We start from the raw sequence: 25,598 nt of genomic DNA on the forward strand, positions 1-25,598 counted from the left end.
TGGGAGTGTGACAACCCGACCAGGGCGGGGCAGAGGGGCACAGCAGGTGGCATGACACCGGATTGTCCTACGCAGCGTTTTGCGCGGCGGCAGGACGGGCATTCAGGGGCAGTATAGGCTGACAGCTGTCCTGTGAGAGGGGCTGCCATGCGGGGCTACAGTCCGGAAGGCCTGAGGTAACCTTGCTGAGAGAGGACCAAGCTCTCCTGTTACAGGACAACCCAGGGTTTGGTTCCAACCATGTCCCCTGACTAATAATCAATGCTGTAATGGTACACATATTTGGACTGGACTGTGGTGTGGGACAGCTCGGTCCGCGCTGGGTAGCAGTAACACATTACAAAAGCGATTGGGCAAGTTAAAAGCCATTGTATGTGCCCCTATTTCAGCAAATGGCTGGTAGCATGGAATATATTTCTTTCACCAAACTAAACGTTTCAGAACAGAATAACATATTATTCGCATTATATGCACATTTTAAGGTATTCCGGTACAAAGTGCAGGCTGAACTGGACTGTACTGGGGGTTGGTAGGAGTATCTAGACACCCTTACAACTACGCTGACTGAGGTTCCCCGGAGGTTGGCTACATTCAGAACCCTAACTCCAGCTATCAGGGCTCCACCAGTCAACTCCAGGCCAACAAGGGGGTGTGTTTCTGTTGCATATGGGGGTGGGGGTCAGGGTCAAAGCTTTCCCAGATTTTCAGGGAGGTCAAATTGCTCCCATTTCCTCCCCCAAATCTACCAAGTCAACATACAAACGTGTCACGTGCAGTCTAACAGACTTGACATAAACAAGATCACACGATAATGACAGCTGCGATGAACCTCGCAGAAAAACAGTTTTCAACTCCAAACCCAAAGCCCATGGAGAGTAATTACACTGCAGCTCATTATGTCGGACTGACTTGTCGGCAGATATCAAAGGGTGGTCTCAGTGTAAATAATGCCTCATCACTGCTGTGATGTTTCGGGATGAAACACATGGAGAAATACATTAAGGGGGCTGAAGAAAGAGGGAGCAACAGCAAAGCCTCCTCTGATAGGGTAGCCTCCGTATCTGTGGACTTTTAAGAGGTTAGCTCCAGTAAGACACATTTCCTTCAGGGAACCTTCCATGTTTTATACGACCCCTAGTAGAAGGCATGTTCACAAGACACTTTGATAAGATGAGATGGTTTTGAGGCAGGGTGAACAACAGCCAGGGACTCACCTGATTGGCTCTCTCCAGGTCTGACATAACCACTTCAATCTCATTGGCCCTGCAGAAAGAAGAGGCACACAATGAACAAAGGGGCCAAGAATAACACCCAAGCAGCCAGGCAGAACACAGGGTAAAACAGCAGTAAACAGAGAACTGTGTTCACATACAGCGTCTTGGTCACTGTTCCCGTTGAGATGTTCTCTAGGGTGGATTTGCATAGTATTGTGTGTATGTGTTTGAGCTTGGTCGTCCAAAGTTGGTCTTGGTGTGCTGTCTTGTTCTGTGCCCATTAAGTCCCTCTCAGTTACAGTGTAATCCTGCTGTCTCCAGCCCTGCCACTATGTCTCTTCCTGAGCCATGTGGACCAGCCTGGCCGTAAAACACAGGGATTACACTAATATAGTCTTTAGGCCTCCCCCTTAATACACACTAATCTCATATCATATTTTTCCATTCTGTTTAGCGCCCAGGCTCAGGCCCACAAATGGCTTTGGGCTTAGGTGTTTATTCACATCTCTCCATGCTTAACCCCAGGGTTGAAGGTATGCTCAGCTGGTTAGTATTATCCCCCACTCTACGCCGCTCTGTCAGCCAATGGACTACTGTTCACAGTGACTCAATGGGATTTACAATAGATGTAAGTGAATGTGTGGGCTTTAAACTGGGATACATTTGCTATTCATTTATCGGCAGTTGAGAAGTAGGTGTTAAATACATTCCAGGGAAACAATATCATGTGCAGTGCAACAAATCACGTGTGTGTGTGTGTGTGTGTGTGTGAGGGAGAATGAGAGATGTATGGTGTGTGTGTGTTGGGTCGACAGTGGCACTTCCAGCCTTGGTGTTTTAATTACCCCAGACTCTGATAAGAGTTCCCTCTCAGTGGGCCCCTCCGTGCAGGCAGGCAGGCTGTGGTGAGGCACTGCTCTCACACAGAGTGGAGCCAAATGTTGCCGTGCTTAATTTAATGGCAACATCTAATTACACATAATAAGCTTTAATGCTTTTTATGATGTTAATTGAGTTTAGTGACAGATTTTAAATGTGCAGCATATTTGGAACAAGCAGGGATTATCATTGAGATGCATTGTTATTAATAATATGCTGAAGATCAACTGCTTTTATAAAACATGGCAATGTGATAATGATAGCGCTGCTTGAAAATGGCAATAAACCAATAGGAAACATACAGGGACAATACAAAACTCTGGCTGCAGTCCACATCAAATTAAATTTCAGCTGCTAGAAATGCAGAATGTTGAGACAACATTAGGAGGACGCTGAAAGGACAACCCAAACCAGAGCTTTCCCAATGAGTACTCATTGATATCCAATAGCCAGCCTGCTAGTGACAATGTGTGCTGCTCCTACAGTGGTACTAATGCAACCCAGATAGCTTTGGAATTTGATAGTTCAATCAAGGCACAGACGCAAAACATTATTAAATACCTTTGGATTTGCCTGGATTTGGGAATTAGGGAAAGGAAATGCTGCTGGAACGCAGAGAGGGGGGATCAGCCATTCGGTCTAGAACAACATTTATTAACAGGAGAGATCTGTGGTCATGGCACCCATGTACCCTCCCATTCTACACCCCCCCACCCTATCACCCCCCCATTCTACACCCCCCACTCCCCCACTCCATCACCTCCCACTACCCCCATTCTACACCCCCCCCAACCTATGACCCCAACATTCTACAGTCCCCCATTCAACACCCCCCACCCTATCACCCCAGCATTCTACACCCTCCCACCCTATCACCCCACCATTCTACACCCCCCCCACCCTATCACCCCAGCATTCTACACCCTCCCACCCTATCACCCCACCATTCTACACCCCCCCCACCCTATCACCCCACCATTCTACACCCCCCCCACCCTATCACCCCACCATTCTACACCCCCCCCACCCTATCACCCCACCATTCTACACCCCCCCCACCCTATCACCCCACCATTCTACACCCTCCCACCCTATCACCCCACCATTCTACACCCCCCCCACCCTATCACCCCACCATTCTACACCCCCCCCACCCTATCACCCCACCATTCTACACCCCCCCCCACCCTATCACCCCACCATTCTACACCCCCCCCACCCTATCACCCCACCATTCTACACCCCCCCCACCCTATCACCCCACCATTCTACACCCTCCCACCCTATCACCCCACCATTCTACACCCCCCCACCCTATCACCCCAGCATTCTACACCCCCCCACCCTATCACCCCAGCATTCTACACCCCCCCACCCTATCACCCACCATTCTACACCCCCCATACTCCCCCACCCCATCTCCCCACCATTATACACCCCCCACTCCCCCAGCCTAACATCCAGCCATGCTACAAGCAAGTTACACTGTCGCATCACAACAATGCTGGTCTATTTGGGGATTACAAGGCAAGCTAAGGGAAATCCTTTGTTGTGATTCTCCAGACATCTCGTCTGAAGCATCAGTACTTGTATTCAGCCTATTGCTATTTAAGCACACGCTGTCCTCCATCTTTCCCATAAATTCTGCTCCATCAATAAATTATCAAATGACCAAAGACGTATTTAAAAAATTTATAATTGAGCATACATGAAGTTGGTACATCCAGAATGCCGGCATTAATCAGGAATGTAAGCCTGTCTGGAATTACTACCACAGGAAGAGGCCCGTGGGGACCATGTCTGTCTGTCTGGACGCGCTCATTATCCCCAGTCAGTAGGTCCACTTTCATGAATGACGGAAAACCGCCAAGAGACCACAGTAACATAACAGTGAGACTGGACAAACAGGTCCCTTTCCTGAGTACAGGGAACCACAGTAAAGCATATTCACCTAGGCCCTGACCCCAGACTGCAGAGGGGTGCTGAAGTCCAGGCCTGTAAAATCCACTCAGAGGTGTTTTCCCTGTGCCTTAAGAGGGGCTTCGCAGTGAACACACCGACTAATCAAGTCGTTAAGGACAAAGTGTGAGCCGGGGGACACACCTGGAAAACCCTAATATCCCCTTTCCTGGGGGTTTCCTGTACTGAGTGGAAGCTTTCTCTTGATACATTAGCTAACGGCCACAGAGTTCAGTTCAAGGGTTCAGATTAAAGTTGAAATTCACAGCTCAGGTGTTAAGCAAACAAGTCAAACATCATTAAGTTATATTCATAGACTGTGGAAACAGTACAGTATGTTCAAGTGTTAGGGGCTCCACAATTTTTCTTCCAGTCCCTTGGCTGTATCTCTAGTACATGTACACTGTAACGGTGTGTTTAAATGTATAAATAAATGTAATAATTTATTTCCCGTAACTCTATTTCCTGGAGCTCAACATGAAACCAAATTATCGGTTTTTCATACACATGATTGACTGAGGCCAACCCCTTACCCATTCCAACAGGCAATAGTCTACAGTATATTAATAAAATGAGCTTAGGATTTAAACCCATACTGCAACAGTACATGTGCATCAGAGGCAGTGACTGAGACCATAAGGCCACCAAGGCATTTCTTTTTCAAAGATCTCTCAGAAAAAAGGGCAAAACCAAAATGTCAGATTTAATCCGCTGAGCTCTCCCTAAAAATTATCTTACTCTGATACCTGCTATGAAAATGTCACTTTTTTCCAGTGTCACTACCTAAGTCATCTCTTTCCCAGTGTCACTATCGTAGTAATCTCTTTCCCAGTGTCACTATCGTAGTCATCTCTTTCCCAGTGTCACTATCGTAGTCATCTCTTTCCCAGTGTCACTATCGTAGTAATCTCTTTCCCAGTGTCACTATCGTAGTCATCTCTTTCCCAGTGTCACTATCGTAGTCATCTCTTTCCCAGTGTCACTATCGTAGTCATCTCTTTCCCAGTGTCACTATCTTAGTCATCTCTTTCCCAGTGTCACTATCGTAGTCATCTCTTTCCCAGTGTAACTACTGTAGTCATCTCTTTCCCAGTGTAACTATCGTAGTCATCTCTTTCCCAGTGTAACTACTGTAGTCATCTCTTTCCCAGTGTAACTATCGTAGTCATCTCTTTCCCAGTGTCACTATCGTAGTCATCTCTTTCCCAGTGTCACTATCGTAGTCATCTCTTTCCCAGTGTAACTACTGTAGTCATGTCTTTCCCAGTGTCACTATCGTAGTCATGTCTTTCCCAGTGTCACTATCGTAGTCATCTCTTTCCCAGTGTCACTACTGTAGTCATCTTTACCTTTGTCACCATTTCAGTAATCTCTTCCCAGACATTTCTTGGGGAACAATTATTCATCAAACTTGGCCTTCATTAGCCAATAATAAAGATGTGTGGAAAAATTGGCTGGATGCCCTTCATTTTATTTGTCTACCAATGAATCCTCTCCCACAGAAAAATCATTCCAAGAAAAATAAAATCACTGTTTTGTAACATTATTAAGAGACAGCTGTCTCAGTGCAGCCCTGATGTAGAGCAGAACCATGCACTTACTGCATTGTTAACCTGCTTTCACTGTAACAAAATAATGTTACTACAATACCAAGCAAACTAGTTTATTGAAGGAACTCAACTGAATTTAGTGTTGTAGGCTAATAACCTAGATTACATTAGTTCTCATTACCAAACGTTGGAAATACTGCCACACTTGAAACCACGCCTGGCACTATTTTGATTGGCTCAAATCAAAAGCTGACAAATACTCCCATGGAGTGGGAGGTGACTCCCATTAAATGATATGGTCTTTCCCACTGAGGCCAACCTGAGACGGGGGTTGTGCCAGAAGCAGTGTGTTCCAGCCTGGAGACAAGGTTACTACCTCAGGGGACAGGAGCCAGACTGAAGGGGTGAGGATGGCCCCTGTAGCCATGGTGAAGGTGTGTTTTCTGGACAGAACCAGGAGCTGAGGCCCTCTTCTATCAGCACCCCTGACCTCTCCATTGCCACCGCCTGTTGAAAATTAGCCGTTAACCTCCCCACTCCGGGGACCAGTGCACAACGCTGTGATATGCCTCCAGTAATCCTCACCATTCAGCCCCCCCCCCGCCATTCAGCCCCCCCCACACACACACACTCTGTGCCCCGCTGTTCTCCCAGCCCTGTAATCCCCCTGGGCAAGCACGACATTTCACAAATGCAGCCCATTAGATTTTCATTTTCCGCCCCTCTCTCTTTCAGCACAGCTACTGTTGTCTTGGAGAATGTTTGCTTCCTTCTCTTTTATCCTCACTCCTCTCTTCTGGTGGAGTTGCTTAACCTTTCTGGGGCTGGAGAGTCCAAATGGCCCAGAGGGTTGGGTTCTTCTGGCTCTGTGAGTGTGTGTAGGAGGAGGAGAATGGGAGGCCGTGTTAACACCACCATTCTTCACACTGCTGTGGCCAGGCCGCTCTTGTCACAATATTACTCTCCTCTGTTATTACAGTTCCCACCCACAACAACCACAGACCTAGGAGACAATGATACTGCTGGACGCACAGCGGAAAGTAACATCATTCAGTAAAACCTGAATGGCTTTTTTTCCCCCTATGAGCCAGGTTACAAAGTCCAGGCACATGAATGGAATGTCCTGCAACAACCCTCCTCTCCAGGTAAAAGCCTTTACATGTCCTCAGAGGAAACAAACAACTGGGTTGAGACAGTATTGTAACTCCGTTGACACATGTGCCCAGAATAGCACTGTAGCTAACTTCTGGAGGGAAATGCTCCAGTTTTGTCCAGCTGGCTCCACCACACACACACACACACACACACACAGTGGGTTCTTCTGCCAGACCTGCCATGCTCTGCTTCTGAATTGCTCTATCAATCCAGTGCTGTGTTTATAGAGGTCGGGCCTGTGCTCTGCACACAGAACCACTATGGGGGTTTGTAATAACATTGTGGAGGTTCTCCTGTGCAGTACTTGGTAGCACTGCCGGACACTATAAATAGACTCTTTTGGGATGTCTCCCAAGCCCTAATGTAATAACAAAGAGGAAGAGGCCTTGGTGAAAAATGAAGGTGCATTTTAAAGGGGTTGTGCTCAAATGGAAATAGGAAAGGGTGGGTGAGTGAAGGAGGAAGGAGGACAGGAAAAGGGAAGAAAGAAGAAGAAATGTGACTGCCAGTCATGCAGGGTGTGATGGTGAAGAGCAGACTGACTTGGCCCATGGGGGGAAGGATGGGGGGGGGTGTACAGACCCTTCTCAGCCTGATGCCAAATCACAACACATCAGAGACGGGGGCTCCAACCAAGCGGAAATGCCACAGTCCAAAAAGGACACCGCCAGAGAACATGTCACAGCGCCGCGTCTGGTGGATGGGACACAGACCCACACAGACCCACACAGACCCACACACACACAGACCCACACACACACACACACACACACACACACACACACACACACACACACACACACACACACACACACACACACACACACACACACACACACACACACACACACACACACACACACACACACACAAGGACACACACACACACAAGGACACACACACACAAGGACACACAGACACACACACCGGCGTGTGACGGGTTGGGAGGAAAGGCGTGAACAAACCTGACATTTATCTCTTGGTGGAGCAAGCAGCTGAGGAAATGGGACTGCCATCAGGGTTTGTTGCTGCTCATTTGAGCGCCTGTCAACATGCGTCCGGGCTTTCAGGCCAACTCGCACAAATCACCACAGATCGTCCAGATACGTAGAAACAGACACTCACACAAATGACATGGATTGTGTTCATACACACAGCCCCCCTTCTCTGAACAAATACGCTCTACCACACAAACTGACGCACGCACGCACGCACACAGACCTCCTTTCCTCCCATCTATCCGCTCTCCACTGGTTCGTCACTCCTCCCTCCTCTCTCTTGCTCTGTGGGCCTGTCATGGTGCTAGGCTGATGTTATTAATGTGCACAGCTCTGGAGAGGCTGAGGCCCTGCACCAGCTCAACTGGCTTTGGGCTCTGTGGGCACACACACGCATGCACACACACGTTGGTTTTAACATCAAAGTGAGGACAGGCCATTCAATACTATTCAAAACAATTTTCCCTAAGCCATAACTTTAAACCTAACCCTTATCTAACCGTAAGCTCACAAACACACTCGCATCCGCCACGCTGACCTTCAACATGGGGCACCTCAGTGGTCTTGAGTCCCCCTGTTCACCAGTGTGTCAACACACACCACTCCAGCCCCATTACATCTGCTGACCACTCGGAGTGGAGAGCTGCTACCGACGATGAGTTGACATGTTACAGGATGGAGACCTGACAGTGTGGTACTGATGATAAGTAGACATGTTACAGGATGGAGACCTGACAGTGTGGTACTGATGAGTAGACATGTTACAGGGTGGAGACCTGCTACTGATGATGAGTAGACATGTTACAGGATGGAGACCTGACAGTGTGGTACTGATGAGTAGACATTACAGGGTGGAGACCTGCTACTGATGATAAGTAGACATGTTACAGGGTGGAGACCTGACAGTGTGGTACTGATGATAAGTAGACATGTTACAGGGTGGAGACCTGACAGTGTGGTACTGATGATAAGTAGACATGTTACAGGATGGAGACCTGACAGTGTGGTACTGATGATAAGTAGACATGTTACAGGATGGAGACCTGACAGTGTGGTACTGATGATAAGTAGACATGTTACAGGATGGAGACCTGACAGTGTGGTACTGATGATAAGTAGACATGTTACAGGATGGAGACCTGACAGTGTGGTACTGATGATAAGTAGACATGTTACAGGATGGAGACCTGACAGTGTGGTACTGATGATAAGTAGACATGTTACAGGATGGAGACCTGACAGTGTGGTACTGATGATAAGTAGACATGTTACAGGATGGAGACCTGACAATGTGGTACTGATGATAAGTAGACATGTTACAGGGTGGAGACCTGCCAGTGTGGTACTGATGAGTAGACATGTTACAGGGTGGAGACCTGCCAGTGTGGTACTGATGAGTAGACATGTTACAGGGTGGAGACCTGCCAGTGTGGTCCTGATGAGTAGACATGTTACAGGGTGGAGACCTGCCAGTGTGGTACTGATGAGTAGACATGTTACAGGGTGGAGACCTGCCAGTGTGGTCCTGATGAGTAGACATGTTACAGGGTGGAGACCTGCCAGTGTGGTACTGAGCTAGACTAGGTGGATGGACTGTTCATTATGTTGCGTACATGTAATATATATCGGTACATACATAACATTCGATTTGATCCACAACAGACTAGACAGAGGCAAGAGAGGGTGACAGAGAGAAAGGTCTCCTACAGAACACCTCTACAGTGTCGGTCCGTTTCACTAGGTATGATAATAAAACAAGGACAAGCATGTGATGTGAGGACACAGGGCCAGTCCTCACTTTGACAAACAACTTTATCTTTTATGTTTAGAGTTGATGTTACAATGAGGGTTTTATTTAGATATTAAGGGTGAGGTTAAGTTCAGGGATGAAGAGAAGGTCTTTGAGATTCAGCATACAGTAAGGTTTAGTGCGAAAATAGCTCTTTTGTTCCTCACTTTGTTAGCAAAAACTAACATAAGTGTGCGAGAGGACGTAAGAGAGGGGTGAGCGCGTGTTGTTCTCTGTGGAAAGTGCAAGCACCAGAGCTGCTATTTGCCGGACCTGGATCAATAGGACATTAATCTTTAAAAGGAAACAAAAACACAGACAGGCCAGTTCGCCATGATCTAAGACCTCTCCAATCCAATTTGGGCAGAAGTGCAGCAAGACACTCCTGTTCACTTAAGCACACGCACCACCGCACCTGCAATGAGGTCACACAGGGTGGGTGGTTGTGTGGGTCCCTACAGCGAGGAGATAGGCCAGGAACGTCCAGAAACAGGGGGATGACTGATTGATTCTCTGCTCAAACATTATTTTACAGCCCCTTGATGTACTTCAGGAAAAGTCTAAACCAGAACTAATTTCTATCTAAAGGTGACCAGAAGTAACCAGAACTACTTTCTATCAAAAGATGAATGAAAAAGAAGTGCACAGACAGAGATTAAGTGCCTTGATAGCTGGAGGCATCTGGGCTGCTGTGTGTGTGTGTGTGTGTGCGTGCGTGAGCACAAGCTTGTGTTTACAGATGAACACTGGGCCTGCACACAGCAGTCATGAGCTATTCTATTGTAGCCAGTAGACTACTCTCTCTCTCCATCTCTGTCAGCCTCTCCCCTCCCTCCTCTCTCTCTCACCCTCCCTCTCCCCAATGTGGTTACAGATGCATGAATAACACATTCAAATAGTCACGTAAGGGGACCCATTCAAATAGTCACGTAAGGGGACCCATTCAAATAGTCACGTTAGGGGACCCATTCAAATAGTCACGTTAGGGGACCCATTCAAATAGTCACGTTAGGGGACCCATTCAAATAGTCACGTTAGGGGACCCATTCAAATAGTCACGTTAGGGGACCCATTCAAATAGTCACGTAAGGGGACCCATTCAAATAGTCACGTAAGGGGACCCATTCAAATAGTCACGTTAGGGGACCCATTCAAATAGTCACGTTAGGGGACCCATTCAAATAGTCACGTAAGGGGACATATTCTGCAGGCTCACCTACAAACGGTCCAGAAGTGTGAGGCCCTGCACCACTTTTTTCTCTGAAGTTCTCTGAAGCATCACACAGTGATGTGTAGGAATGCTCCACCCTGACAACAGTAACTACCTGACATACTTGCACATAACCCACATTCATACACCAACATTCACCATAGTAAACATTATATTACTGAATGAGAAAATGCAGAAACACTGGCTACAACACCAGAAGAAGGTTCACATCAAACGATCCGTATACACTAGTGCTGTGTGGAGGTCATCACTAGGAGGAGCATCTGCTGCACCACACACATGCGCACACGCGCACACACGTGCACACACGCACGTGCATAGACACATAGACACACACACACAGACCCCTGTCATACCTCCAGCTGGACTGTTATCAATACAAAAAGAGGGAAATACACACAGACACACACAAACAAAATGACCAAACGCCTGAGGCACGGGAGCATGCGTTGCACACAGGGCACAAATGAAAACAAAAGCAACCCAAGCCATCTAGGTGAGCAGGTGTGTGTGTCTGTGTGTGTGTGTGTGTGTGTGTGTGTGGTGCAGGAGGAATAAGTATAGATTGGGGGTCTGTGTCTGTGTGAGTGTGTGTCTAAGCAGGCGGGCTGCGGCACGCTGCTCAGCCGAGCAGTAAATGAGGAAGGCTCGGGGGAGGCCCAGTCAGCAGCCGTCGTGTGTGTGTGTGTGTGTGTGTGTGGGGTTGGGTTGTAAAGGAGTGCATTAAAATTTCAGATCGCGGCACGCCAACACCGAGGCCTGGGTTTGTGTCTGCATCAACGGAGAGCCCCAGGCGTGCCATTGCGGGGGGTTGAGGCGGGGGCACCATAGACACCTCGGGGGCCCGGCCAAAACAGTCACATTCCTCCACAGACACACGACAAAGACAAGAAGAGGAGATTTTTTGTTTTGTTTTTGGGTGGGTAGGGGGGCAGGAGAGAAAATGAATGTGTTCCATTATCAAGCCTGACTGGTTCTCTTCCTCAAACACTGAGACTCTACCTTCTCTACTACAGACAGGAGGCGTGTATATATTAAGAAATGAAACAGAAATAAATACTGTATAGTGAAAGGGACAGACTAAGAGAGAAGTGTAAAAAGAGAAAATACAGGGACAGACTGAAACAGAGAGAAAATGGAGAGGAGAGAAGAACAAATGAAGAGTGAAAAGAAGGGAAAAGCTGTCTTGTTAGGTCCAAAGAACTAGAGTACAGCTATGTGGAATCACCTCATCAACGCACAAACCCAATTGAGAAGTCAGACGTGAGTCTAAATGAAAATCAATAGCACAGACAGGGCTTAGACTGCTCTTGCCCAGCAGCACACAAGTACAATTTTATAGAAATGAAGACAGCCAGTCACAGCTGCTCAAAGGAAATCAACCAGAGCTGTATGTTAATCTTGATATCCGAGGCCTTATCCTTCTACACTGGTGGGGAGGCAGTACTGAGATATTTACACAGCAGTCACTGGCCAGAGACAAAGTATCTACGTACCAATGTTTTCAAAGCACATAAAAAACTACATAACTTCATCTAAATGTGTAAACCTCTCTGCCTGTAGCTCTATCTTCCCATCAGCCTCTGACTCTCCCACAGTCAGTCAGTCTGCCTCTCCGTTTCCATCTCTGTCCCTGCCTCTCCGTTTCCATCTCTGTCCCTGCCTCTCCGTTTCCATCTCTGTCCCTGCCTCTCCGTTTCCATCTCTGTCCCTGCCTCTCCGTTTCCATCTCTGTCCCTGCCTCTCCGTTTCCATCTCTGTGTCTGTCACTACTTCTGTCTCTCTGTCCCTGCATGTCTCTGTATGGTTGTGTGATTGTGGCCTCAGATCAAAGCACTGCGACTGGTGCCTCCAAAGACTCCAGTCTGTCTCATCCTTTCTGCTCAGCTCATTACCAAACCACCCACATACACACATGTTTATTTAACATACGCTTTGGCTAGCTCCTGTTAAGACAAGTTAAGTCAAGATCCTGTTGCACTCACGTATACAGCTCAACCCGTCGTCTAATGCACACACGGACATATACACACACAGATAAAGCAAGGTGGAAAAGACACACAGAGGGCCAGGCACAAGGAGTGTGCGTGTGGAAATGGGTCTGACACGCTGTCGTGACCGTTACCGCACCTGAGCCCGTTGTAGGCAGTGGTCCCTGCAGTAAGTGCTGTGGGCAGGAAAACTGGGGCCAGAACTCCCACTGTTCACAAGTCAAGGACACTATGCTAATGCTAACTTCCCCTCTGTCAGAGATATCACACTGAGATTTACAGAAACCGTGTGTGAGATCTCATTGCAGATGAGATGAAGAAAAAAGGACAGCACTGTCAGAGGAGTAGATGGTTAAAAGGTAATGAGAGAGAGGACAGCACTGTCAGAGGATATGAAGGAGGAGGAGGAGGAGGATAGCCCTGTCAGAGGATATGAAGGAGGAGGAGGAGGAGGATAGCCCTGTCAGAGGATATGAAGGAGGAGGAGGAGGATAGCCCTGTCAGAGGATATGAAGGAGGAGGAGGAGGAGGATAGCCCTGTCAGAGGATATGAAGGAGGAGGAGGAGGACAGCCCTGTCAGAGGATATGATGGAGGAGGAGGATAGCCCTGTCAGAGGATATGAAGGAGGAGGAGGAGGAGGATAGCCCTGTCAGAGGATATGATGGAGGAGGAGGAGGACAGCCCTGTCAGAGGATATGAAGGAGGAGGAGGATAGCCCTGTCAGAGGATATGAAGGAGGAGGAGGAGGATAGCCCTGTCAGAGGATATGAAGGAGGAGGAGGATAGCCCTGTCAGATGACATGAAGGAGGAGGAGGAGGACAGCCCTGTCAGAGGACATGAAGGAGGAGGAGGATGATAGTCCTGTCAGAGGATATGAAGGAGAAGGAGGACCGCCCTGTCAGAGGATATGAAGGAGGAGAGGAGGACATTCCTGTCAGAGGATATGAAGGAGGAGGAGGAAGACAGCCCTGTCAGAGGACATGAAGGAGGAGGAGGAGGACAGCCCTGTCAGAGGACATGAAGGAGGAGGAGGAGGACAGCCCTGTCAGAGGACATGAAGGAGGAGGAGGAGGATAGTCCTGTCAGAGGATATGAAGGAGAAGAAGAAATGAAGGAGGAGAGGAGGATGTTGTTGGGACGTCCAGTGTTTTCTAAAGGTTGTCTGGGACTGTGGCGGTGAGGGACTGATTATCAGGGCCAACTTGCAGGGGGAGAATGGTCTCCAGGGCTCAGCTCCAATTGAATTACCCCTCAGAGAATGAACAAGGAGCCATTGATAAGGTACAAGGCCTTCTGTCTGAGCATGGAGGCAGAAGAGTGTTCTACACTAGACAGGTCGGATCCATCGATACTTCAAAAGGAAGTAAGACGTACTGTATTTGGGCATTCTATGAATGTCAAGTTAGTGTGTGTGTGTGTGTGTGTGTGTGCGCGCACGTACACTTAGCCTCCCAAGAGTGTATAATAAAGGGCTCTCCATAGAGCTTCAGTAAACAACCAGCTTCCCTCCCCCATACCACTCCCACAACTACAGCCCATCTCTCCCCCAGGAGTGTGTGTGTGTGTGAGTGTACTTGGGGAGTGTGTGTGTGTGAGTGTACTTGGGGAGTGTTTGTGAAGCAGAGTTTAACAGGAAGGTGATCAATAATTTCGGTGAATCATTCCTTGTGTCAATGTGTCAAGTGTTGCACGCGTGTAGGTACGAGTGAGTATAAGGGAGAGAGACAAAGAGGGAAAGCTGCAGACGTACCCTGTCACTCCAAGGAGCAGTATGTGAGAAGGGGAACTTGTTCTTGTCTTTTGAAACAAAGCAGCTCTGGTGTTTAGTGTGAAGGCTTTACTAGTTCTGGGACAAGCAGGCTGAGAAAACACAGACAGCCCTGTCTGCCAGGTTCAAATAACTCTAGCAGCACATTCTGCAAAGCACACGCCCACCCGCACAGTTTAACCGTCCTGACTGGGATGTGTTCCTCATTAAGACAGTAAAACCTCTACATAAACACACACAGTAGAAATACAAACACATGGTTTCCTTAATTTTCATGATTAATTATTTTCATTCAAAAACATTTTCCCTAGCCTCTAAACCTCATCCTTATCCTAACCTCAATCTCTACCCTACCTGATCAGTATACAAAACCACTTAGAAAGTCAGAACTTATTTTATGTAATGATAGATTGTTTTTAAATTTGTGATCCCAGTAACACAAATTAAAAAACAATCCTGTAACCATAGGATGCGCGCGCTCACACACACACACACACCAGGCCCAGAGAGGACCAGGCCCAGAGAGGACCAGGCCCAGAGAGGACCAGGCCCAGAGAGGACCAGGCCCAGAGAGGACCAGGCCCAGGCCCAGGGAGAACCAGGCGATGGCACCGCAGGCCCAGCCAACAACATGGGGACATGGATGACTTCAAAGCGACCCGGGCGTGAGTGTGTGTCTGCGTAGATGGCTTGGCAACAGCACCCATCATTTGGTTAGCAGTGCTATAATTAAGCGTGTTCCAGGAGCCTGGCTGGGTGGCACAGGGGCCCTGACCACAGGGAGACCAGGAAGTGTGTGTGTGGCAGGGTACAGACACAGGCTGCATTCCACTGTGACAGGCCCCAACACTAATTACTGCCTGGGCACTGCATGTCCCCAGACCACAGGTGGTGCCCTTCATACATGTAAAAGCGTGCACGCGGACAGTTTTTGCAACCAAAATCTATCGCCATTAAAATTACGTAACCCCTAGTCTTAACAACTTAACTTTTTATCCTAAAAGTTAACCTTAGCCCTAATGCCTAACCAGTAAGGCCCAATTCTAGCAGTATGCCTAATGGAATGTTTTTCCCTAAATCTAACCACTAAGAAACAAAAGTGCATTTTCCCTAGTGCCCCCATATATAGACAAAGACATGGAACACAGACAAACAGAAAGGGTCTGCTTGACCTCTAGTGAGCGTTATGTGCTGATTCAGGAACGTGTCAAGGACCACAGGGATGTCCGGCTTGAAGAGTGCCAAAGGATGTCAGGCAAAAGGCTTTAGTGATTACTAGAAGCCCCTTCGGTTGGCTTTGGACAAGTGCTTTAACAGTAGTGACACACACAGCACCACAGAAAACAGCCTATTACTATCCAGCTCTAACACCTCCATCTCTTCATCGAATTAGCCAGACAGCAAGATCATTTGAGGTCACACAGAAGCAGCCATTGATTTGTTGGCAGGTCAATCATGGTTTGTAGGGCCTTTTTAACACACACGATACGTCATTTTCTACCCAACCCAGAAAACTGTTCCTTACTAAGGCTAAGCAGAGAGTGAAACCCCTCTATAAAGTATAAAATTATCAGTATAAAATGCATCCCAGAGAAGTAATTAAACCTCTATATCAGTATAACATGAATCTCAGAGACCGATTTAAACCCCTCTATATCAGTAGTAATCAGACTTATTACAGGGATCAGATTTTTTATAGATGCAGGTGCAATTACAGCAAACAGCAACAACATGGATATATCTGGTGTTTCAAGAAACGTTGTGTGTGTTTGTGTGTGTGTGTTGTGTCACCACACAAACAGCAGTGTGAAGCAAAGAAACTGGAACCTACTTTGCTGTCAACTCTTCATCATACTTGCTCCTCAGGTCCAAAAGCTCTGCCTGAGTTGCTTCAAGTGCTGAAAAGAAATCTCAAATTGAGAATTTTGAATGAAAGCACTACAAGTGCTAGGTACAGTACTAACATTACTACAAAGGACTGAAACCTCCCTTCCCCCAAGGACAGACGCAGCTTCTAAAATAAAAAACATCAAGGTTTGTGGAAGTAGACAAATAAAACTCAATTTAAGACAGTGAGGTAATAAGTAGGTCTATAGGAGGTGCTGCTTACCGGTCTGTAATGACTGGGCCTTACTGTCAGCCTCCACCAGCTTTAACACGGAGCCGTCCTTCTCCTGGTGTTCACTGTGGACAGAAACACACAGAAAGGGTTAGGACAGCATTGCCTCAGTAAGGTCTTTATTTAAATAGCATTTCAAAAGGCTAATTTAGCATCACAGTGGTCAAGATAGCCAACTAGCTTACAACATGAAAGCTCACAGGTTAAACATCTGGATGGCCAACAACCGCTAGCATAAAAACAATACAGGTAAGTTAATAGGTATCACCAACTAAGGGCAAAGCTTGAATTACGCCTAACAGCACAAAGAAGGAAAGAGCACTGGCTGTGATTCCAGTCAATGTGTTGGACTGCAAGTAGAGAAAAGTCCCATTGGGAAAGACCCAAACCTGTGAGGCCCTATGGTGAGGACTCCCGCTGGTCTGTCTGTCCTGCCTGACCGCTAGGGACATTAATACTGGAACACCTTTCATCTTTTACCATTTCTTGATTTGAAAATGTCATCCCCCATGAATGGTAAAGCTCCCTCTAGTTTCAATTAAGATCAGACATGTTGAGCCAATTCAGTGTAATTTAGAAAATGACCGATCTCTACTGCATGTAGTATAAGTATTAGCATTCAACCAAGTTACGTACAAATTGGGACAATGGCGTCTGGGTATTATTTTAATTACTAACATATGTACATACGACACAGTACATATGAGCAACAGACAGATTTGTACTCCCAACACAATTTAATCTTGGGAGACACATACAAAGTATTTTATTTTAACAATTAAGTCAACTTTAAAGGTGCCTTATAAAGAATTTTCCATTTGAAATATCAGATAATAACCCTTACATATCTTCAGTTAATGTAAAACAAAAAAGTGTGTCTGGCAGAGTGTCAGGATCGACACTATCCCCACTGCCATGGTTCCAAGTCAAACGTAGAAGGTTGGGACATTCCTAGGCCTGTATTTCCATGAAGGTGTGTTAGGTGAGGACCAATGACAGGCTTTGTTTGGGTTCATGTACACTGAGCACTCTAGAAACTTAAATATAGGGAATCAAAGCCAGCATTAGACAAAGCACTGAGTAAAACGAGGATAAACCTGGATTTGGCACTTATTAGATGACGACTGCTGAAGTTTGAAAATGTTATGAACAGTGATGCAGAGTTGGCAACTTTTCTACTGGACAAATAAGGTAACACAAGATTTAGGTATCTACCTCATTTAGGTAGTTAGCTAGATAGTCAAGGAAAGCTGTGCAAGTTACTGCTAGATTAATAATGACAGAAAAACTATTATTACACAGAGAAAATAATTCCATGTACTCTCTTATTTCTAGGAGTGCAGATACGTTTTAGGAAGGTTTCTGCCAAGTCCCTAAGGTCGAGACGATAAGGTTACGTCAGATAAGTTGCACAACCGTTTGGGGTCACTTAGAAATGTCCTTGTTTCCCATGAAAACATACATGAAATTAGTCTGAACAGGAAATAGAGCAAAATTAATAGGAAAATATAGTAATTGAAGAGGTTATAAATTGATTTTTAATTGAAATAAAAACTGTCCTTCACACTTTGCTTTTGTCAAAGAATCCTCCATTTGCAGCAATTACAGTCTTGCAGATATTTAGCATTCTAGTATGCAATTTGTTGAGGTCATCTGAAGAGATTTCAGTCCATGCTTCCTGAAGCTCCTTCTACCACTTGGATTGGCTTGATGGGCACTTCCTACGCATCATATGGGCAAGCTCCTCCCACCAGTTGGATTGGCTTGATGGGCACTTCCTACGTATCATATGGGCAAGCTCCTCCCACCAGTTGGATTGGCTTGATGGGCACTTCCTACGCATCATATGGGCAAGCTCCTCCCACCACAGCCCAATAGGGTTGAGATCTGGTGACTGTGCTGGCCACTCCATTACAGACAGAACACCAGCTGAATGCTTCTTCCCTAAATAGGTTTTGCAGAGTTTGGAGATGTATTTTGGGTCATTGTCCTGTAGTAGGCTCCAATCAAGAGCCATCCACAGGGTATGGCATGGTGTTGCAAAAATTGAGTGATTGCCTTTCTTCTTCACGATACCCTGTAAAAATCCCCCACTTCATCACAACTAGTTTGAGAAGCATCCGCTTCTCAAACTAGATACTCTAATGTATTTGTCCTCTAGCTCAGTTGTGCACTGGGGCCTCCCACTCTGTATTCTGGTTAGGGACAGTTTGCAGTGTTCTGTGAAGGGAGTAGTACACAGCTTTGTATGAGATCTTTAGTCTCTTGCCAATTTATTTCATGGAATAGCCTTCATTTCTCAGAACAAGAATGGACTGATGACTTTTAGAAGTTATTTGTTTCTGGCCATTCTGAGCCTGTAATCAAACCTAAGAATCAAACTAAATTTTTGATGCTCTAGATACTCAACTATTCTAAAAAGGCTTTAATCCGCACAACAGTTCTCAGCTGGGCTAACATAATTAAAAGGGGTTTCTAGTGATCAATTTGTCTTTTAAAATTATAAACTTGGATTAGCAAACAACTTGCCTTTGGAACATAGGAGTGATGGTGGCTGATAACGAGCCTCTGTACGCCTATGTAGATATTCCATAAAAATGCACCCGTTTCCAGCTACAATAGTCATTTACAACATTAACAATGTCTACAATGTCTGTATTTATGATGAAACTGATGTTATTTTAATGGATTTTTGAATGGTAGTGTACTTGTCTGAGCACACACTCCTCGATTCCATTTTCTGCTGGAAAAGTGTTGCAACCTAACTAATATTTGCGGTGTTCTCTGCAAAGGATAAAGAAAAACTAACATACATTGTGTTTTCTTGAGCGAAACCAACGCATAAGCAACTATTTCTCAGGAGAAGCTATTAGATTACCTCTGGTCAGATTAAACCTGGTCAAAACATGCATTTTAATGTTTTCCTGTCAATGTTCTTACTGCGCCGGATAACACACTTAAAGTTTCAAGTTTGCAAGCTAGCCATCGATGAGTGTCTGAAATGTGGCAATGCAACTAACGCAACAGATAGCCCAGATGACGTCTTGATGGGTTTAGCTGTTTATTCCGTGTTCCGTAGTTATAAAAGGGGCTGATCTAAAACTAAAGTCTGTGTTCATTGCTCCAGCATCAACGGTCAGAGGGAACACTATTTCAGACCGGTCAGTATGCTCATGGTAGGTAATGACAGTGCCAGATTTTAATGGAGTTATAGAAACGATATTCTACTCACTGCTCACGATAGGTGGCGCAAGTTTTTTTTTTATATTCTCAGATTTTCTAGCATAGACCCCATTTTACATCACTGGTGTTGTATCAGCAGTTGGTCAAGACTACGCGCTCATCAATACAATGCAGGTTGTCATGATTTGGAGATAAATCTACTTAAAATACAATTATTCTTCGCAAAACCTGCAGGCCACGAGTGGCCCCCAAGCGTCTACATACCCTACCAAAAATATGGAACATTTCAGTAAATCAAAAGTCACCCAGTCCAAAAGTTATTGAAAGCAAATGGATGTACCCTAAAGTGAAAAAGGCCTCCAGAGGTCCAAAGCAAACCTCTCAAACCCAGTAAGGTAATACAATGTGGTGCCACAGACACAGTCAGAGAAATAAAGCTTTCTGACACATTGGTTCTGACTGCCCAGCAGTTGCTGCTGAGTCCCAGATCTCCCCATCCCAGCTCCCTCTCTCCCTCCCTTTCTCTCTCTCTCTCCCTCCCAGCTCCCTCTCTCTCCCTCCCTTTCTCCCTCTCTCTCCCTCCCTGCACTCTCTCCCTCTCTCCCTGCTCTCCCTCTCCCTCCATCCCTGCTCTCCCTCTCTCTCCCTCCATCCCTGCTCTCCCTCTCTCCCTGCTCTTCCTCTCTCCCTGCTCTCCCAGCTCTCCCTCTCTCCCTGCTCTTCCTCTCTCCCTGCTCTTCCTCTCTCCCTGCTCTTCCTCTCTCCCTGCTCTCCCTGCTCTCCCCGCTCTCCCTGCTCTCCCTGCTCTCCCCCTCCCTGCTCTCCCTGCTCTCCCTGCTCTCCCAGCTCTCCCAGCTCTCCCTCTCTCCCTGCTCTTCCTCTCTCCCTGCTCTTCCTCTCTCCCTGCTCTTCCTCTCTCCCTGCTCTCCCCCTCCCTGCTCTCCCTGCTCTCCCTGCTCTCCCCCTCCCGCCCAGGAGCTATTTCTGGGTAACCAGGAAACATTAGTATAATTCAAGGGAACAGAATGGGGTCGTTTCCCTGCAGTGGCGTCTTTGTTACACGGGTGGGAGCGGTGACAATAGGTTACAATGTTGTTAGCCCTGTGACACTGGAGATAAGGTAATGGTAGACTGTCCCAGTGACTGGCGGTCTGGCAGCTACAGCACTGATAACCTGGAGTCTGACTGAGGGTTTACCAACCATACCGGGAGGTTTAACAGCAAACAAACAGCCACGAAATAAAAGGTATTACATTACAATTACTTGCATGCCTCCATCAGGATCATATACAGTATGACAGGAGATATCTCCTACTCCTTTAGGGCCAATAGGAGGTGCAACAGGAATATAGTGGGCGACAACATCGCTAAAAGCAAACAAAAAAGAAAACAGTGTGTGTGGCGTTATCTCTCATTCCTGACTCAATATTTATTCAGCTCAAGTGCCCAGTAAAAGAGTAAATGACAATGTGATAGGGAGTCTGTTTCACAGCCCTTTACAACGACCCTGACCTACCTGATAACCTACCAGTGAGACATGAGTAGTTGGACGAAACTTGGTCACCCACTTATCTGCAATGCAAACACGTAGGAAAGTGACCGTCGCAAAGGCCAGACGACTGAGGGGCAGAATTTACTGAGAAGGTAACAGGAAGGATGGAAATGGTAAACTAAATACTTGTTTAGTTTAATATTGTCTCTGGCCACTGGACAACAGCTGATACCTTTCCTACCAGTGCGACCCTACATGAGTGGTCTTACCAGAGCGACTCTAACAGAGCGGTCCTACCAGCCGACCCTACCAACACGACCCTTCCAGAGTGGTCCAACCAGAGCGGTCCAACCAGAGCGGTCCAATCAGGGCGGTCCCACCAGGGCGGTCCCACCAACACGACTACCAGTGCGATCCTATCAAAACAACCCTACCAGAGTGGTTCTACCAGAGCGCTCCCACTAACACAACCCTACCAGCACAGTCCTACCAACATGACCCTACCAGAGTGGTCCTACCAACATGACCCTACCAGAGTGGTCCTACCAACATGACCCTACCAGCGTGACCCTACCAGAGTGGTCCCACCAACACGACCCTACCAGCGCAACCCTACCAGAGTGGTTCTACCAAAGTGCTCCCACCAACAAGACCCTACCAGAGTTGTCCCACCAACATGACCCTACCAGCGCAACCCTACCAGAGTGGTTCTACCAAAGTGCTCCCACCAACACGACCCTACCAAAGTTGTCCCACCAACACGACCCTACCAGCGCAACCCTACCAGAGTGGTTCTACCAAAGTGCTCCCACCAACAAGACCCTACCAGAGTTGTCCCACCAACATGACCCTACCAGCGCAACCCTACCAGAGTGGTTCTACCAAAGTGCTCCCACCAACACGACCCTACCAAAGTTGTCCCACCAACACGACCCTACCAGCGCAACCCTACCAGAGTGGTTCTACCAAAGTGCTCCCACCAACAAGACCCTACCAGAGTTGTTCCACCAACACGACCCTACCAGCGCAACCCTACCAACAAGACCCTACCAGAGCGGTCCTACCAACACGATCCTACCAGAGCGGTCCTACCAACACGATCCTACCAGAGCGGTCCTACCAACACGATCCTACCAGAGCGGTCCTACCAACACGATCCTACCAGAGCGGTCCTACCAACACGATCCTACCAGAGCGGTCCTACCAACACGATCCTACCAGAGCGGTCCTACGAACATGACCCTACCAGAGCGGTCCTACCAGAGTGATCCTACCAACATGAACCCTACCAGAGCAGTCCTACCAACATGACCCTACCAGAACGGTCCTACCAGAGTTGTCCCACCAAGATGAACCCTACCAGAGCGGTCCTACCAACAAGACCCTCCCAGCGCGGTCCTACCAGAGTGGTCCTACCAACAAGACCCTCCCAGCGTGGTCCAACCGGTTAACTAGTAGCTACAGGGAGGCCTCCAACGTACCTCTGGTCCTCTGCATGGATGTTGCGAAGCTGCCCCTTCTCCTCCTCTTTCTTCTCACTCTGTCTCCTCTCCTCCTGGCCAAGCTCCTTGGCCTGATTCTTCAGGGTCTCTTCATACTCCTCGATCTTCTCCTTAAGTGCTTTTATTGTTACCTCTGCCAAACAGAGACAGAACAAAGGTAGGCAGGGTGGCAGAGAGACAGGGAGGGTGAGAGACACCAACCGGGAGATGGGGAGAAACAGGATGAGACAGGGAGGGAGGGAGGGAGGGTGGGTGAGAGACACCAACCGGGAGATGGGGAGAAACAGGGTGAGACAGGGAGGGAGGGAGGGAGGTGGAGTTATTATTAGTATTGTTAGTATTGTAATAGGACAACAGGTGAGGAATGAATGAATATGATATTATTATTCAAGGATCATGGTGGACTCGAAGTTACTCTGACAGAGGCAGACAAATGTCCTTGTAGGGGGAGCAGGAGGGGATGAGAAGAGCTCCCCTGTACTGTACTGTATTGAAGCTTGTTAATACCACATCACAGTGGATTACTGACAGAGGGCTCTCCGTTTTCACCCACTACTTTGTCTTCTCTTCTTCGGCTGGTGCGCCCTCTCCCTCGCTCTCCTCTGTGGTGATTTAAACTGTGACGTTTCAGCCCTGACACATAATCAATGGCGATGAGTCCCCTCGGAGCCCTTTCCCCCTTAACTGTTAAATTGAACTTTAAACATTTAGGTTGCGGGGGGATCAATGGTCTCAGCTGGGATGGGATATATGAGAGAGAGACAGGAGAGAGTGAGGGGGGAAATTCCTTCCTTTGCTGCTGAGGTAGTAGATCTGCAGCTTAGTCAGGGGACGAGGGCTAGGGAGATGAATGTGAGGAAACCAGGCAAAAAAATAAAAAAACGTAAATAAAAATCAATGCTAAAATAAAATATTGCCGCTATTGAACTAGGTCAATTAGCTCTTGGTGGGAGGGGAATTCTGAAGACAGAGAAGGCAGCCTCCCTCTATACCCCCATCCGCCTCCTCCTATATCACCCCTTTCACCTCCCGCCATATCCTTCCTCCCCCACCCTCAATATTCCTACGTCTGCCTCCCTCTACACCTCCCTTCCACAACCCTCTATACCCTCCCTCTATACCCCCATCCGCCTCCCTCTATACCCCCCATCCGCCTCCCTCTATACCCCCATCCGCCTCCCTCTATACCCCCATCCGCCTCCCTCTATACCCCCATCCGCCTCCCTCTATACCCCCATCCGCCTCCCTCTATACCCCCATCCACCTCCCTCTATACCCCCATCCGCCTCCCTCTATACCCCCATCCGCCTCCCTCTATACCCCCATCCGCCTCCCTCTATCTCTCTCCTTTCACCTGCCTCCCCCACCCTATATATCCCCCCTCCAGCTCTCTCCATATCCCCCTCCTCCACCTCCCTCTATACCCCCACCCGCCTCCCTCTATATCCCCCCTCCATTTACACCCCATCCCACACTCTCCTTTTCCCTGCCTTTCTAAAAGGAGACAAAAGCAGTAAAGGCTTTAGAGGCCTATACAATGGGGCTTCATTTGAAAAGGCAGCCCAGGGGCTACTTTCTCCTAAAGACAGCTACGGAGAAGGAGAGCGTTTATTAAAAAGGATCTATATTTCAAGGGTTATGGAAGGACTCCGGGTCGACTCTGCTTCAGTAGCTTGATGTAGATGTTAAATATTTTACAGAGTTTCCTGTGAGGTTCTTAAGATAAAACTCCACACACGTCATCTCTGGAAACGGTCTCCTCATTTTATCTGCTTAAAACTTGCATTAACTTATACTTTTACTATACTTTCAAGCGGATTGAGGGTGTCATTCCATTCCTTCCTAAGGAACATGATGAATCTCCCTGAGTTACAGCCGTGCTCTGGGTGCTGGGGGGGTGAAAAGGGTTGGTAGGGCCCTGAACTTTTGGGTTAGCCTCCTGCGCTAATGCTTGAGCCAGGCTTTAGCTCAGCAAGCCAACACTAATGTGGGGCCCAGGGCTCAAACTCAGCCCAACCCACTGCTCCAGTTTAGGTCCAGAAGGAGTTTGTCTCTCAGTCTTACCGTGGTTCTTGACCTCGGCGATCTCCTGGGTGTAGGCCTCCAGCGTCTCGCGGAGCTTCTGGTTCTCCGTCTCAATGTCGTGCATCCTCTGAACCTTCAGCTGGAGCTGCTGGGCGGCCTCCAGGGCCGACACCGGGTCTGATGCAACGGGAGGCGGGAGGACAAGACATGTGACCAATCACAAAACAGAACTCATCACCATTGGCCAATCTCATCTAATCACTGGATTTGGATATGCATATTAGCAAGCATGTCCAGGTTCAGAGCCAACCTTCAAAGTTCAACAGCTCGGTGTATGTAGCCAGGACTGTCCCGTGTTTTGAAAGGGGGTCTCCTGGAGGGGACCGTTGAGGCCTGTGACTGAGGGGCCAGAGAGAGGTTTGACTAATGATAAGGGCTGTGTGTGGTGGCTGAGAGGGCGGCAGAGCTACAGATAGATTCCCCTATTCACAGAGCAGAGCTGGAGTGCTGAGGCAGCGCTGCTGCTAACCCACGCGCACACACACACACACACACACACACACACATACACGGTCACGTGAACAAGCAGCCCAGACAAAGGAGAGGAAGAGAGGAGGAGAGAATAACACAGAGGGGGAAATAAAAAGGCAGATAGAGAAACATTTGAAAAAGGAGACCGAGAGGTAGGAACAGCATAGACAGATAGGTTTGAGGACATTTGAATGAATGAATGTCTTCCC

The 25,598-nt window shown here is 47.6% G+C and overlaps 1 protein-coding gene across 6 annotated transcripts in view; it reads right to left on the bottom strand.

The window, feature by feature from the left end:
• cux1a (cut-like homeobox 1a) overlaps positions 1–25,598 on the bottom strand; it is a 166,418-nt gene that overhangs the window by 45,309 nt on the left and 95,511 nt on the right. For all 6 annotated transcript variants that reach the window (XM_010870925.5, XM_020048296.3, XM_034293340.1 and 3 more), the window contains exons 5-9: positions 24,898–25,035; positions 22,813–22,966; positions 16,648–16,721; positions 16,369–16,435; positions 1,215–1,263 (exon numbers count right to left, since the gene is read on the bottom strand). In XM_010870925.5, the coding sequence (XP_010869227.2) occupies positions 1,215–1,263; positions 16,369–16,435; positions 16,648–16,721; positions 22,813–22,966; positions 24,898–25,035 (482 nt within the window). The remainder of the gene's footprint in view (positions 1–1,214; positions 1,264–16,368; positions 16,436–16,647; positions 16,722–22,812; positions 22,967–24,897; positions 25,036–25,598) is intronic.

The sequence above is a fragment of the Esox lucius genome, chromosome 7 (assembly GCF_011004845.1).
Source record: "Esox lucius isolate fEsoLuc1 chromosome 7, fEsoLuc1.pri, whole genome shotgun sequence".
NCBI classification, from domain to species: domain Eukaryota; kingdom Metazoa; phylum Chordata; class Actinopteri; order Esociformes; family Esocidae; genus Esox; species Esox lucius.